Source organism: Tinamus guttatus, unplaced genomic scaffold (genome assembly GCF_059628265.1).
Source record: "Tinamus guttatus ecotype Peru unplaced genomic scaffold, ASM5962826v1 Tinamus_guttatus_pri_ptg000601l, whole genome shotgun sequence".
NCBI lineage: Eukaryota > Metazoa > Chordata > Aves > Tinamiformes > Tinamidae > Tinamus > Tinamus guttatus.
In genome coordinates, this window is record NW_028289135.1 from 4,052,684 (window position 1) to 4,066,915 (window position 14,232).

Below are 14,232 nucleotides of genomic sequence, written 5' to 3' on the forward strand. Positions count from 1 at the left end.
CTGCTGAAAGGTCTTGTGATCCAGGAACACCACCTGGAAGGGCCTGAGGCAACTGGCAAGAGTCCCAGGAAAGCCAGGAGCCTCTTTCTGACAGGAAAATCTCAGAGGTACCTTGTTACCCTCCTTCACAAATGATACCAGTCCCTGGTGCTGGTTCTGCAGTCCCAGGTACCAAAATGTCTGAACTCTTCTGCCTGCTAAACCTCCCTCGGCCGTTCTCCTGCTTCTTCCCCATGTAAGGTGGCTGATGGGCTGAACTGGAAAGCAGATACATGAGTTTTATTCCACTGTTTGTCTCAACAGGTCTAAGGTTTCTACGGTTTTGCCGTAAAAAAAGGGCAGGAGCAGATGATGGAGAAATACCGCCATCTCCCGTGTTTGCCCGTGGCGAGGCTGCTCAGTAACACTTGCTCTCTGCTTGTCTCCACGCAGATCGTGGCTGCTATATTTGCTATTGCAGGGATCGTTATGATGACGTACGCCGACGGGTTCCACAGCCACTCCGTTATTGGGATAGCCCTGGTGGTGGGCTCCGCCTCCATGTCTGCTCTCTACAAGGTAAACGCACCGGGGTCTCCTCACCCAGACACAGGCCCGTCACCCCCTGTCGTTGACTTCTCAGGAGCACTACAGGTGTCTTGTGCTTCTTGGAAAAGGAGGCTGCTGGATTTAATCATGGGTGCTGGAAATGCCCTGCAGGAGATTTTGCAAAATCACAGCTGTTTTTCAAGTCACTGCATTGGCTCTCTTGGCCAGTCCTCATTCAGTAACATACATCGTCTGCGCTGGGCTTACATGAGGATCAGGGAAATAATCATATGTTTAAAATTCAAAGCACATGTTTATGTATTTGCCTCTATGCAGCACATGGCACTCAGATAGAAATGAGCATTTTTAGGGTACAGTTCATTGATCCCAGCTCAGATGTGTGCACTGGGAAGAGCAGTCAATGTCTGCATCTCGTCTGCTGAACTACAAGGCCAATAGGGCAGTTAAATGCTGCAGCATTAAGCCTGGCAGAGCAGGGAGACTCGCCACCCTGAGCAGCAGCCAGCCGTGTCCCCGAGCACGGTGCTGGGCTGCTTTCCCCTCGCTTTCTCAGATAGCCTTAAACAAGGAAACTCATGGAATTTCATATTGCCCTTTCCTCTGAAACAGCATATCCTTCCAAGGTCAGGCATAGACACGGCTCTCCGGACATTGGGAATCACCACCGAAAGGCAGAGGTGGTGTTTCCTGTTCAAGGCCAGGGCTTGGTTCTGCTCCATTTCTGCCCGGTTGCTGCAGCATCAGCCTATTGGGGACAAGACGACCCCAGCTGAGGACAAGATGTCAGGCCCTGGTAGTGCTCAGGCCAGCCTGGCTCTTACAGCCTCCTCAGCCAGCCCCCCATCAGTAAAATATTGCTGTTACCAGAGCCTGCTTCTCCAAGGTAGCAAGGCCCTTCCTTTGTCAGGAAAAAAAAAAAAAAGGGGGCTACAAATTAATATAAAACTTTCAGCTTTAAGCCCCTGTGTCCTTCTCTTGCAGGTTTTATTCAAACTTCTTCTGGGCAGTGCTAAGTTTGGAGAAGCTGCCTTATTTCTGTCTGTGCTAGCTGTCTTCAATGTCCTCTTCATTACCTGTATTCCTGTCATCCTTTATTTTACCAAAGTGGAATACTGGAGCTCTTTTGAAGTCATTCCTTGGGGAAACCTCTGCGGATTTTCAGTCCTCTTATTGAGTGAGTACATGTCGGGCATTTGTAATGCTCAGTGGTGAGGGAGCGTGCCAGAAACTAGCCATGGAGGGAGGCTGTGCATCTCCATACACAGGAACTGTTTTTTTCTTCTCAGTTACTGCAGCTTTGCCACCAAAGGACCTCAGCTTGGGTGGGATGCTAAGTGAGCTGCAGACAGCTTTTTGCCGTGAGAAGGATCCAGAGAAAAGAGCCTGTTTGGCTGAATTCTTCTAGATGAAAAATATTTAGTCTTTCAGCAGGAAAAGAGGATCAGTGTAGAAATGGGGAATAGCCCAGGAACCAAGCTCTAACATTGAATGCTGAGAGACAGAAAGTTCCCAAATCTTTCTACCTGCTGCTGGGCCCTTGTGGGCTATACAGCCTGCTAGAAATAGGAATGGCTCAGACACACAGATATGCAGCAGACAAACATCTGTGTAGAGGAAACTTGCAGGAATGCTAGCAGGAGCTAATGTGCAGCCTCCGTGGACAATGTCAGGGGGAGTAATACAGCATTTTTCAGATGACAGTCTTTTTTCCCAGTTTCACTGTGAATCTAATAATAAAAGGTGATTTTCTTTCTCTCTTCAGCATTCAATATTCTATTAAATTTTGGAATTGCTATTACATACCCCACCTTGATATCTCTTGGAATTGTACTGAGTGTCCCAGTAAATGCAGGTAAGCATTTCTGGCTTTTGCATCTCAATGAATACACAAAATCTCTGGTCTTTCAAAAATCGAGTAGGTATAAAAAATGATAGCTTTAATAAATATGTTTTTCATTTTCTCTTTGAAAAATTATGAAGATGACACTGATTAAAAACATATACTTTAGGGTTAAATTTGTACTATGCAAATAGGCATAAAAATTAGTAATTTCCCTAATTTCTTTTAAAGTTACTGACTGAAGAAGTCAGCATACTGAAAAATAAAGTAGATTTGAAGTCACTTGTGTCTGGGTTGGGACGAAAACTCATGGAGGGAGCAGAAATCAATTCTTATTGATTTCCTTAGGGCAGCCTGTGAGATTGCTTACATTGCAGAGCTGCAAATGTATATTAGTAATTCCTCTAGCCCTGGGTAGGTATCATAGCAGGCGGTTAGCAGCACCGGGATTATTGGGGACACTGGACGAGCTGATTTTGGGCACAGCTGGTCCATTTCTCTGACCGTTTTCTGACCCGCTGGGAACCAAGAGGGACCAGGCCGGGGAGGGCCCGTCTGCGTCCCCTCCTGACGCCCTCGGCAGGCTCTGGTCCTGCCAAGGGCTGCTCGGCCCCTCCAGGAGCCCTGTGCACCCCGGCTGTGTGTGGAGGCAGCGGTAGGGTGGCCGGTGTCCCCAGGGAGACACAACCACGCAGGGGTTTCACAAATGCTGCCAAAAGGGAGGTCGGTCTCCTGAGGCTCTGTGAGTAGTCGCAGGAGTGAGAAAAAAAAAAAAAAACCTTCCAGAGTGGGCACCTCTCCTAGCGCTCCCAAACCAAAGATGTCTAAATCCAACGTGATCAACCAGTGCCGTGTGCGGGCAGCAGCTTCCGGCTTTGCTCTGCCTCCGTGCACGCAGATATGGCTCGGGCAGGCACCTACCGTTTTGAATTAGCTGTCACACCTCTAGAGGCACACGGGAGGCCTTGGTGAAGGCAGCAACCATGTTGGGAGCCACCGCATAGTGATTAGGGAATTGTTTCTGAAAATCCTTGCATAGAGTTAGCGCTGAACACAGAGGCAGTGCGGTGTCCTTCCGCCCAAACATACTGCCCATGGCATTCAAATCATCAGAGGTGAATGCCTCACTTTGCTACCGTGGAGCATGGCTCAGTGTGCCCCGGACTTCTTGCTCAGCAGGGCAATCAAGGAGAGAAGAAGAATTTGCAGGAAGATGCTGCTGTGCCAGGGAAGGGAAATGACCCCCGTGCTTGTTGGTGAACAAGCTACTACTATAGAAAACAAAAGTAGCTCCAGGAAACATCCTCTTTTGTCTCCTGTGCTCACAGGCAAATTCCGTCTGCTTTGAACTGGGCTGAATCCCGCTCTGGGCTAAACCAGGAGTAAGAGCAGTCTCCCTGCCCCATCTCATCCATGGCCTTGTGCTCCTGTGCACCATACTCAGCACCTTCACAGTCAGGGAGGTGAGGGAGGGAAGGGCGCCTAACGTTTTGTCCCACATAATAACTCCAGTTCAATGTTCCATACAGTTGTTGATCACTACACGAGTGAAATTGTCTTCAACAGTGTCCGAGTAATTGCCATCATCATTATTGGCCTGGGCTTCCTCCTGTTGCTCTTGCCAGAGGAATGGGACGTCTGGGTGATAAAGCTCCTCACGCGTCTCAAAGTCCGGAAGAAGGAAGAAATCCCTGAAGGAAATGGAGACATTGCATCAGGATTGCCCAATAAAAGCCGGAGAACTCGCCCCTCCATGTCATCCTTTGCTCATTAAATGCTCTTTTTACCAAAACTCTGTGGTTAACCTTATATATGATGCAAAGGTCTTTTCTTTGGAAGAAGCACACCTGTCCAACATGGTGTACATACCTGTACAGTTTTGATATGATCACCATCTAAGGCATCAAGTCTTGGCATGTCCAATTTGCTTGTACTTTTTTCACATCAGACCTTTCACTTAAGTAGTACACTGAAAGAAATTGCAGACCAAGAACCTCTCCTCTCTTTTTAAATGAATGTAATATATAGTCAAAATATATTTGCATAGGTTATTTTAAAGATCGATTTTCATGAGAAGCAGGGTAGACATTTTGAACATTAGGTACTGAATGATGCATTGCACACTGTGACTTAAAAGAAACAAATGCTATGCTACATCACACATTTATTTTTGACCAGATCTGCACTCTGAAAGTTTTCAAGGAACCAAAAGAGAATATTTTTGGGAACGGGAAGAGGGGGGAAGAGTAGAGGGAAGGAGGTTTAGAAATCACTCTGTGTAGATGAGCACGTTACGCTAGAACCAGATGAAAATTCAAAGTGTTAAAATGCTTGCACTAAAGTGCTAGAGGGGGAGCAATCTAGAGCCCAAATCTCCTTATACTGCACATGACTGTAGTCCATGTTTAAAACCATGCAAGAGAAATCCAGTGCCTTCTACAGAACTCTTGTCTTTATCCATGTAGGACCAGGTCCCACCGCCAGACACTCGCAATGAAGGGCTCAGGCTTGCAGCCCTGCGGGATCCCAAATTCCCACCAGCATCAGGAAGTGCCCCCTCATACGTACGGTTGCTTCTGCGGGAACGCAGGGCCCAGGGGGCTGCAAGTTTGAGCCCAGGAGACCTGATTCTCTTCTCACTTGCACAGGTTTTACCCCTGTGTGGAGTTGCACTCGATTAATATTAGTGTGAGAAAGGGGGAATCTTGGTCATGTGTGGAAAAATCTGACTGAAAATGAGCAATGGAGCGACAAGAACGTGGTTGCTACTGTACAGTCGGAGAACACGGACTAAGGGGGTGAATCGCCAGTTGCTTTTACTCCATAATTGTGAGTGTTAAGAGTTAAAAATGTAAGATATTTACATCAAATGTAACACTTTTTATGAAACTTGTAAGCACCAGGATGTTTACTTACGCGATTTTGGTTCGCCATTAAATTTCTATCTGTGATAGATCACATGCTATGTAAAAAGAAAAAAAAAAAAGGTTATAGTTTACTATTTTTGAAGTTTACATTGTTGCATACAAAATTAAAGTGTTCTTTCGAACCATTGCCATAACCCAAGGGTCCCTGCTGTCACTGAGGCCATCTTTGTCTCAGGCAGGGGTGGCATCCACTTCAAAACATTTGAGCAAATCAACTTCAGATTCCATTATCTGTTTGGCAAAGCTAAATAATAAAAGATTTTAAACTCAGTCTTAGTTAATGCCGTCTGCTTCCTTCCTGGCCCTGATTGCACCCTTGTTTCAGTTTTACTAGTATTTAGACAAATGGGTGGGTGGTATTTAGCCAAACCTTTAAGAAGACAGAGGTGAGACCATCAAGCCTTCAGCCAGGTGTTGCAACCTAAGCTGCAGAGAAGGAGGCTTCCCCTCCATCCAGAAACCCACTAACTTCAGACACAGAACTAGCCCTCTGCATGGGCACGGTCTAGGGGAGAACAGGTCAACCCGTACTGTGCAGTCTGACCCTCCAGTCTACAGGCATTGCAGTGATCCATCCGGGCACACCTGCAGCTGTTAAACTGCAGCCTCCATCACCTGGTACCCAGCGAACGTGGCAAGGCACCAAGCAGCAGTGCACACACACTCTTTGCTCCTCTAAAGCAAAGCCTGTAACTTCCCACTGGGACAAACTTGTTCAGAGGGTCCAAACCAGGCATCATTAATGTCTGCTGTGTTTTCTGGTAGATTGTCCTTTTCATCCTCTAAGTATCCCACACTGCTTCCTAAAGTTCCCTGTCTGAGGTAAGGCAAGGCAAGGCCTTGCAAAAAAAATAATAATAATTTAAAGTGTGCACAAAGGATCATTCCATCTTCCATATTCCCTGTAAATTACATCCTCTATAATCTCTGCACTCCATTTACTTTGAGTCTGATGCAGTTTGATAGGTATCTAAAGGGCTCCAAATGCCTTTTTAAAAATTGCACCTAATATGTATTAACTCCTAAAAGGGCAGCAGATTTTTTTAATATTCAGTAAAGACTTTAGAGCTCTTTATGTATGGTAATGGATATCAGCATCAGTAATTTTGTGATTTACAAGATATAATTGTCATTGCTTCTGCTGGCTTATCCTTCCTGAGAACAGGCTAAATAAAAGCAAGCTCTGGGATTTTCAATGGTACTTTATTATAATAGCTCACCTGAGTGGGAACTGTACAAACTAGATTTACCTATTCTAAGCCATTCTAAACTACATGAAGACAAATTACTCACACAAAATAACCTATATATTTAATGCAATACCTTGATCTAAAGATAACCAACAGTTTTGAGGGCAAGCATTTCCTTAACAAAATTTTCCAGACAAAAGAGTCCAGAGAAGGGCTGGAAGAATGTCAAGAAAGCAGCCTGTCCATACGGATAGGTGTGTCACTTTTAGGTGCAAAGTGTTGGATATATGAAGTTGAGGAGTGTTAGAAGGACAACATTCTTCTGACTCACAGAAGAGTAACATGACAAACAACAAACCCATCTGGGATGCAACTGCATCATAGTTTGTATGATGGCAGGATTGAGCTCTCCTCCTGGACTGTTCAGGGACTTGCAGGACAAATTAAGCACCATGAAGGTCAGACTCCCCTGCCCTGGTAAGTCAGTGTGCTGCAAAACGTCCACAGCTCCACGCGATTCAGTCGCACAGTGCAGCTCAGCAGGGCACTACTGAGGGGCACCATGGGGGAAAGCAGCCAAGCCTGCACGTCTAGTCCGTTCTCAGCCACCTCACGTGCCCCCCGAGGCAGACGGGCAGCTCCCTGGCAGCATCGGGCCCGCGTGCCCATCTCCTCTGAGCCGGCCGCCCGCATTGCCGCTGCCAGGCTCCTGCCCTCGGCACACGGCAGCCACCGGCGCGCAGCCCTGTTGAAGTGACCCGGATCCTCGGGTTCCTGCCCACACAAAGTCTCCTGGCTCCTCCAGCAAAGAGGGATTCCAGTAATGATTAAGAGGGCTCGTTAAAGCAGTCAGTGAAATAAATCTTGGGACAGTCAATAGCATCACAACGCTCCATCACAGCTTCCTGCTTTCACTGCTGCAAAATGTAAGGGCAAGGAGGCCAGGAAAAGAGTAACAGTTCTCCTCCTCCCCTCCTTGGCTTGTTGTCTGCAGTGTTGTCTCACGCTGCTGCCTTCATCATCCTTCTTTTGTTGCAGCCCTCTAGTGACTGCAGCGCCTCTCATCACCAGATGAGTCAGAGCCGGGCTCATTATGTTACAGAGCTTCTCCAAAACTTCTGTCAAGGATGGCTGGGCCCATGTCTGCAGCCTTCCAAAAAAGAGCTATGAAAGGCATAGATCCAGCCACAGCACTGAGCAGAAGAACTGAAAACACTGAAACCAACACGTAGCTTTACTGTTTTGGGCACGGAGGGTAGATTAGCAAGACCTGGGGATCGCCAAGGTCTATGGCAAAATGAATGTCTTCTGCAAGCTCATGGACAAATCTGGAGCCCTCAGCTCTCCAGAGCACACTGAAATGAAGCAAATGCAAAACTGTGTTGGTCAGGATGAATATAGACAGTGACATTAATCCACAAGGAAAATAACATCACTAGATTGATCCTATTTCTGGTTAAAAAAGAAAAATCTTTCTGCTCACTGTACTTCCAGGTCTGAAAACGCACTGGAAAGCGAAGGTTTCCTCATGCAGTGAATCCTGAAGTCGTAATCTACTAAACACTCTGTGCTATTCTCAATAAACTCAGAGTCTGCACAGCAGAAACATGTGTGAAAAAACCCGTCTCTTCACCCAAAGGACGTTATAGATCTGTCATAAATGTTACTTATACCTTGGTCTCTGTGCAGACTATAGTCACAAACTATGGGGAGAAACCATCAGGATCCAAGTTTCTGATTTCTACTGCAAACAGGAAGAAGCCCTGCAAGGTCTCCAGAATGAAGCTGCTGCTTGACACAGGCCAAGGTTGAAAAGCTCTTTTCACAATCCCATCTGCATATAAGCAATCCTTGCAGAAACTGCCATCAGTAATAGATTTTGATGGATGAGATTAATTAGCTCATTATTATTAAGAGAAACAAGCGGATTTTAATCTTTATCTTGTATGTTCTAGGGCACTTCTGTAATAGCCTCCATCTTAATTAAGTCTTGAATACTAAAAAGTGATCAAAGTGGTGATTCTGAAGAAAAATAACCATGTTTCTCTCTTCTATATAAAACTCTGTTACAGAAAAATAACAAATATGATCAACTGCAGTCTATCAAACATACCTTAAAGATTTTTTAAACAAAGTGCTCACATTCAGTAGCACAGAATAAGCTTACTCCACATTTGTTAGACTGACTTAATATTAATGACTATCTATGACTATAATGCTATCTATAAAGGAAATATATCACTCTAAGTCAACAAGATAGCAATCAAAATAAATACATGATCTTCCATGGCCTGTATATTTCTTACTGGATACAAAAAGTTATAAAATGCAAAAGAGGACTTTGCATCCAGAACAAGAGCTTGAAATTAGACTATACCTAACTTAGTGAAAAACAAAAGTCCTTTAGTCAGATGAAGTCAAGCAACCTGAAGACATGCAGGGTCCTGCACCTGGGAAGGAATAACCTCAGGCACCAGTTACAGATTAGGGGTTGACCTGCTGGAAAGCCCTCCACAGAGAGGGATCTGGGAGTCCTGGTTGACAACAAGTTAACCATGAGGCAGCAATGTGCCCTTGTGGCCAAGGTGGCCAATGGGATCCTGGCCTGCATCAGGAGGAGCGTTGCCAGCAGGTGGAGGGAGGGGATCCTGCTTCTCTGCTCAGCTCTGGTGAGGCCGCACCTGGAGTACTGGGTGCAGTTCTGGGCTCCCCAGTACAAGAGACATGGAGCTTCTAGAGAGGGTCCAATGTAGAGCTACAAAGATGATTAAGGGACTGAAGCATCTATCGCATGAGGAAAGACTAAGTGAGCTGGGCCTATTTAGACTAGAGAAGAGGGGATTGAGAGGGGATCTGATAAACACCTGAGGCAAGAATGCAGGGAGGACGGAGCCAATCTCTTCTCAGTGGTGGCCACTGACAGGACAAGGGGTAATGGGTACAAGTTGAAACACAGGGAGTTCCACCTCTGTGTGAGGAAGAACTTCTTTCCTGTGAGAATGACAGAGCTCTGATCTCTAGAGGTCCCTTCTAACCCCAACCATTCTGTGAGTCTGTGATTCTGTGCATACTTATGTTAGACCTTGGATTTCTCTAATATTTCAGAATAAGCTAAGTTGGGCTCAGGGAGGAATCCAGATGAAAGTAACGTAGAACCATAGAATTGTTAAGGTTGGAAGGGACCTCTACAGATCATCTAGTCCAATGCAGGGAACACGCAGGGTCACCTAGAGCACATGGCACAGAATTGCGTCCAAGCGGGTTTGGAAGATCTCCAGAGAAGGAGACTCCACAACCTCTCTGGGCAGCATGCTACGCGGCTCTGTCACCCTGTCAAGAAATTTTTCCTTCAGTTCCTGTGGAACTTTCGGTGCTTCAGTTTGTGGCCGTTTCCTCTAGTCCTGTCAGTGGCCACCACTGAAAAGAGACCGGCACCATCCTCCTCACTGCCTCCTTTGAGGTATTCATACACACTGATCAGGTCCCCTCTCAGCCTTAACATCAGCTGATTCAGAAAATATTACCCACACCTACAACGACAAGCTGAAGGGATTGAGTTTGATGAGACCAGAGAGATCAGACATGAGGGAAATTTAAAATCCATCTTTACATATACAGAAGATTATTCTAAAGAGGATGGAGAGCAATATATCTCCGTGCACACTGCAGATATACTAGGATGGAGCCAGCCTACTTTTCAGTAATGGAGAGTGGAACTCATAATGGATAATTAAAGTCTGGAACAGGCTTAAACAAGGCTGGTTCGGGAACTCCCGCTTTCGGATGCTTATGAGAGTGTTAAATATCATCACTCTGGAATGATCTAGGTATAACCCATCGACCCTACTGCTGAACTGGGCATCTCTCAAACTTTCCAGCCCTTGATCTCCAGGTTTCCCTCCCGTTGTAGATTCATCCAACCTCACAGCTGAAGACAACCATCAGTGCCTTAATTGGGAAAAACACTAAATAAAGTGCAGAGAATTTTTCAGGCAAGTGATGCATGGTTAGGCTTAAAACAGACATGTATATATAAATTGAGATATATGTATATATATATTGTATATATATATGGAGAGAGAAATATACATATAAACTGAGAAATTCTTTCCTGAGAACAACTGTTTTGAGCCCCTCACTGTGAATTTTAGTTTTTTTTAAACATGTCCATTACTCTGTATTTACTGATTCTGAAAGTCAACAGCTATTTTACTGCCTACTTACGTGACAGTGAAAGATTCTGTCTCAATTTTAGCCTTTATTCTCCTGAATCAGTAAAAAAATGCATGATCAGGAATTTTTATTTTCCCAACCATTTATTCCCAAAACTCTTTGAAAATCTAAGCACATTGCTTGCCATTCTTTGGAAAAAAAAAAAAAGATGACAACATGGAAAGTTATAAAGTTACCCATCCTTCTGATTGCTCTGAACATGGAAGGACAAAACCACTGAGCACTGAAACCTGCCTCCCCACAGGGAGGAGGGCCTTGGTGAACCTCCCCAGGATGCCCACACCAAACCCCATGTTTTGAATAGAGCAGCATTTTAAGACTTAAAGGGCTAAAAGCTGGACTCCAGGGAGGGCCGAGCAGCAGGATTTGTGAGGACTCGGTAACTTTGGGCTGCAGCTTTCAATTCCTGCCCTACTGGCCGCTGCCAGACAGTCCGGGCAAATTCCGCACGGAGGGAGCTGCGTTGCCCCCAGCAATACATCCCGCTGCCCCTCTGGCAAGGGCTGCTCCTGAAGGCGCCAAGTCTTCAATGATTAGTGGGCAAACAAAAGAAGCCCTTTAACATTCTCCCAGTGATTCTTGGCCATCTTCAATGCTTTCCTGACACGTAAACAAAACCATCTTCTTCTTGTGTGAGTTTGGATTTGGTCAAAGGCATGTAAAATTCCTAGCTTGGCTGCTATGAAAATTGACGTTGATCTTAAAGAACAAATCCTCCCCATGTTTGAGAACTTTGTGGCCCTTTGAGCATTTGAGCATGTGTAGGCGATCCCATGTGATGAAGTGCTTCACTGGCAGTGTTTGTAGAACACAGAGGGGTCATTCTAATCCTTGTAGCGGATGTACTAAACGCAACTACTGAATGTGAGCATTCAGTTGCATCTCTGATAAGGAATTTTAGGATGTGTTTCAGTTTCAGAAAGACCCAGAAACCGCATGTTAGTTTTCAGTAAATAACACGTCGCAGTAATTTGAAGGCACCCAAATGAAACGCTGAATTTTTCTTATTCCTTTGCACGACTTTGAAAATGGGGAGTCCACCTGCAGGAGAAGCCGATGCCCAGCTCCCCATCTGAGCTTTCTTGCAAAGATCTGAACATTCCTGCACATTTTGGTAACCCAATTCTCATAATCATAGCAAATAACAGAAAGGGACGTCCACATTTAATCTATCCCTGGCCAACGTTTATCTTCTCTCTCTGAAAAGCTTCCAGTGATGGGCACCCAAAACCTCTCTAGGACACTTTTTTTTTTCCTAAAATATAAAGACATATGACTGCCATACTTCCCACCACACTTGCTTTTCCATCCAGTGCTTACCCTCCATACACTTAGATACATCTAAGACAAGCTTTAAAGTGAAATACGTTTTATTTATGGAAGAGCTTTCCAGACAGATGGCTCACGTAAAGAAACCTCTGTTAAAACATCTTCAAAAGGAGCAGAAAGAAGAAAAAAGTGCACTCTCTGTAGTTTATGGAATTTCTTTGCTTAACTTCTTCCTTTTTTAATAGTAAAAGTAGGCAGATTTAATCACTACAATTATTTTGTTTTTTCTTTAGTAATTGAGTCCAACCATCACTATCAAGGAACCTTGTGAGACAAATGGAGTGGGAGTTATATCTTTAACCAACATTTGAGAAGGAAGAAAGAGAATATACTCATATATGATTTTCTCATACTACACATTTTTGCAATTTTTGTAATATAATTACTTAGTTTTTAACAATTGAAGAGAATGTATTGGGCTACCTCTGGTGAGATTCTCTGGTATTATTTCTAACAAAATAAATAGTAGAACATAAGGATATAGTACTTAACTTCATTTTTAAATTAAATTCATTACAGATAAGGATCATAATTTGAAGGAGGCCACATCTGAGTCTTCCTATGTCAGGAAAACAAATTAATTAAACTGCTGGTACAAGCACAAAGCTGAACACAGCCGGGGAACTTCAAGAACTGCCTGGAATCGCATGCAACAGGCTAATACTTCAAATGTAAATGCAGAAATAATTACAGTTCTCAGTCCAGAAGCTGTTGGATAAATACTGGGTAAATAAGTCTGTAAGCAATAAGAGACCTGTAAGATGTTAATTGGGAAGCAAAGAATATATCACACTATTCCAATTAAAAACAGGAGGCATAAAAGAATCTGAGAGCTGAAAACAGATACATGAATCTCCCCAGAGCTCACCTTAGTGCAGTCCTGGAATTTCGATGGCATGGCTAGCTATTTATTTAATACCTCAATAATAACTAAAAAGAAATGTAGGCTTCAGTTGTGCCAGACAGCTCACCTAACAAGTCTGGAATTATTCAAGCTTTAAATCTTTCCCAAACATTTTCCTGGCTGTGATTTATTAATTAATGGGCATATTTTTCAAAGACTAAAAATGACTGAGCTGGCACAGGAACAGCAAAAAAAAAAGTCCACCATGTTATGATACCAATTTAACCAAAAGCCAACATTTCCATTAAAAATATGTTAGATAAAAATGCATTTTTTTTTCTATTTATGTAAGTTCTATAATCAGATCACAAAATCAAAATAAAAGCAAGACTACAACATTCCCTTTATAGTTTATAATTAACTTCTAGTTAAGGAATCACCCCAAAAAAGAAATCGTCTTCTCAGGGAAATAGGTTTCTTCCTTAAAACCACGAGAATATTGCTTTCCTCTCTCAAACTGCCCATTTGCGCAGACATTGGGTATTACTTGTATTGGTTAGCCATCTGACATGATGATTAATTCTGTCAGTTAATACTTTACTTCCTTTCTGTGATACCAGCAAATGCATAACAGTATTGAAAAAACTTGAAAAGCAAAGCCAGAAATCAATAATATCTTGCAGGAATGCTGACCCCTACATTTTTACAGTCTTGTTTACAAACATTTCAAGTCTAGTACATTAATCCATTCAGGTTAATGTTCTTATTTTTCCATTAAGGGAGAACCATGTGACCTTTAATACTGAGCTGCACTACTATGTATGCATTTCGCTCATGTTCAAAATTTAAATTCTCTTATCTCTATTAGATAAACTAACAACTAATCCTTTCAAAACCTTAATTGGTTTCTATTCAGGTACTTTTTACTTTAAAAAAAATCTTTTTAGCACCCTCAGCATAACACTTCCCAGCTCTGCAGCGTATGCAACAACCTCCAGCTGAGTGTGGAGGAAGAAGCAGCTGAATCCAGCAGCATCCTCATCCTCCACTGCCACGGCTGGACAGGAGACTCACCTACACGCAGCTCCTGTTTAACAGAGGCAGTGTATTACAAAGACAACTAAAGGTGAGTTTGAAACGCTCAATAAATGTTGCAAATCAGTCCCTGTTTGGAAATAAGTCCTGGAGCTATTATAAACTTAAGCGCTCATCCCAATTCCAATCCTTTGATACTCTTGGAAAAAAAAAATGATTGAAGCCACAACAAAAGAGGTTAAACAGCATTATGAGAAGCTGCACATGGCAGAGCACAGGATCCTC

At 43.8% G+C, this 14,232-nt stretch overlaps 1 protein-coding gene across 2 annotated transcripts in view; it reads left to right on the forward strand.

The window, feature by feature from the left end:
• SLC35F3 (solute carrier family 35 member F3) overlaps window positions 1-5,586 on the forward strand; it is a 153,459-nt gene extending 147,873 nt beyond the window's left edge. For both annotated transcript variants that reach the window (XM_088534894.1, XM_088534896.1), the window contains 4 exons: window positions 433-558; window positions 1,531-1,723; window positions 2,312-2,401; window positions 3,919-5,586. In XM_088534894.1, coding sequence (XP_088391020.1) covers window positions 433-558; window positions 1,531-1,723; window positions 2,312-2,401; window positions 3,919-4,163 — 654 coding nt within the window. In that variant the 3' untranslated portion in view covers window positions 4,164-5,586. The remainder of the gene's footprint in view (window positions 1-432; window positions 559-1,530; window positions 1,724-2,311; window positions 2,402-3,918) is intronic.
• Window positions 5,587-14,232: the final 8,646 nt, after the last annotated feature.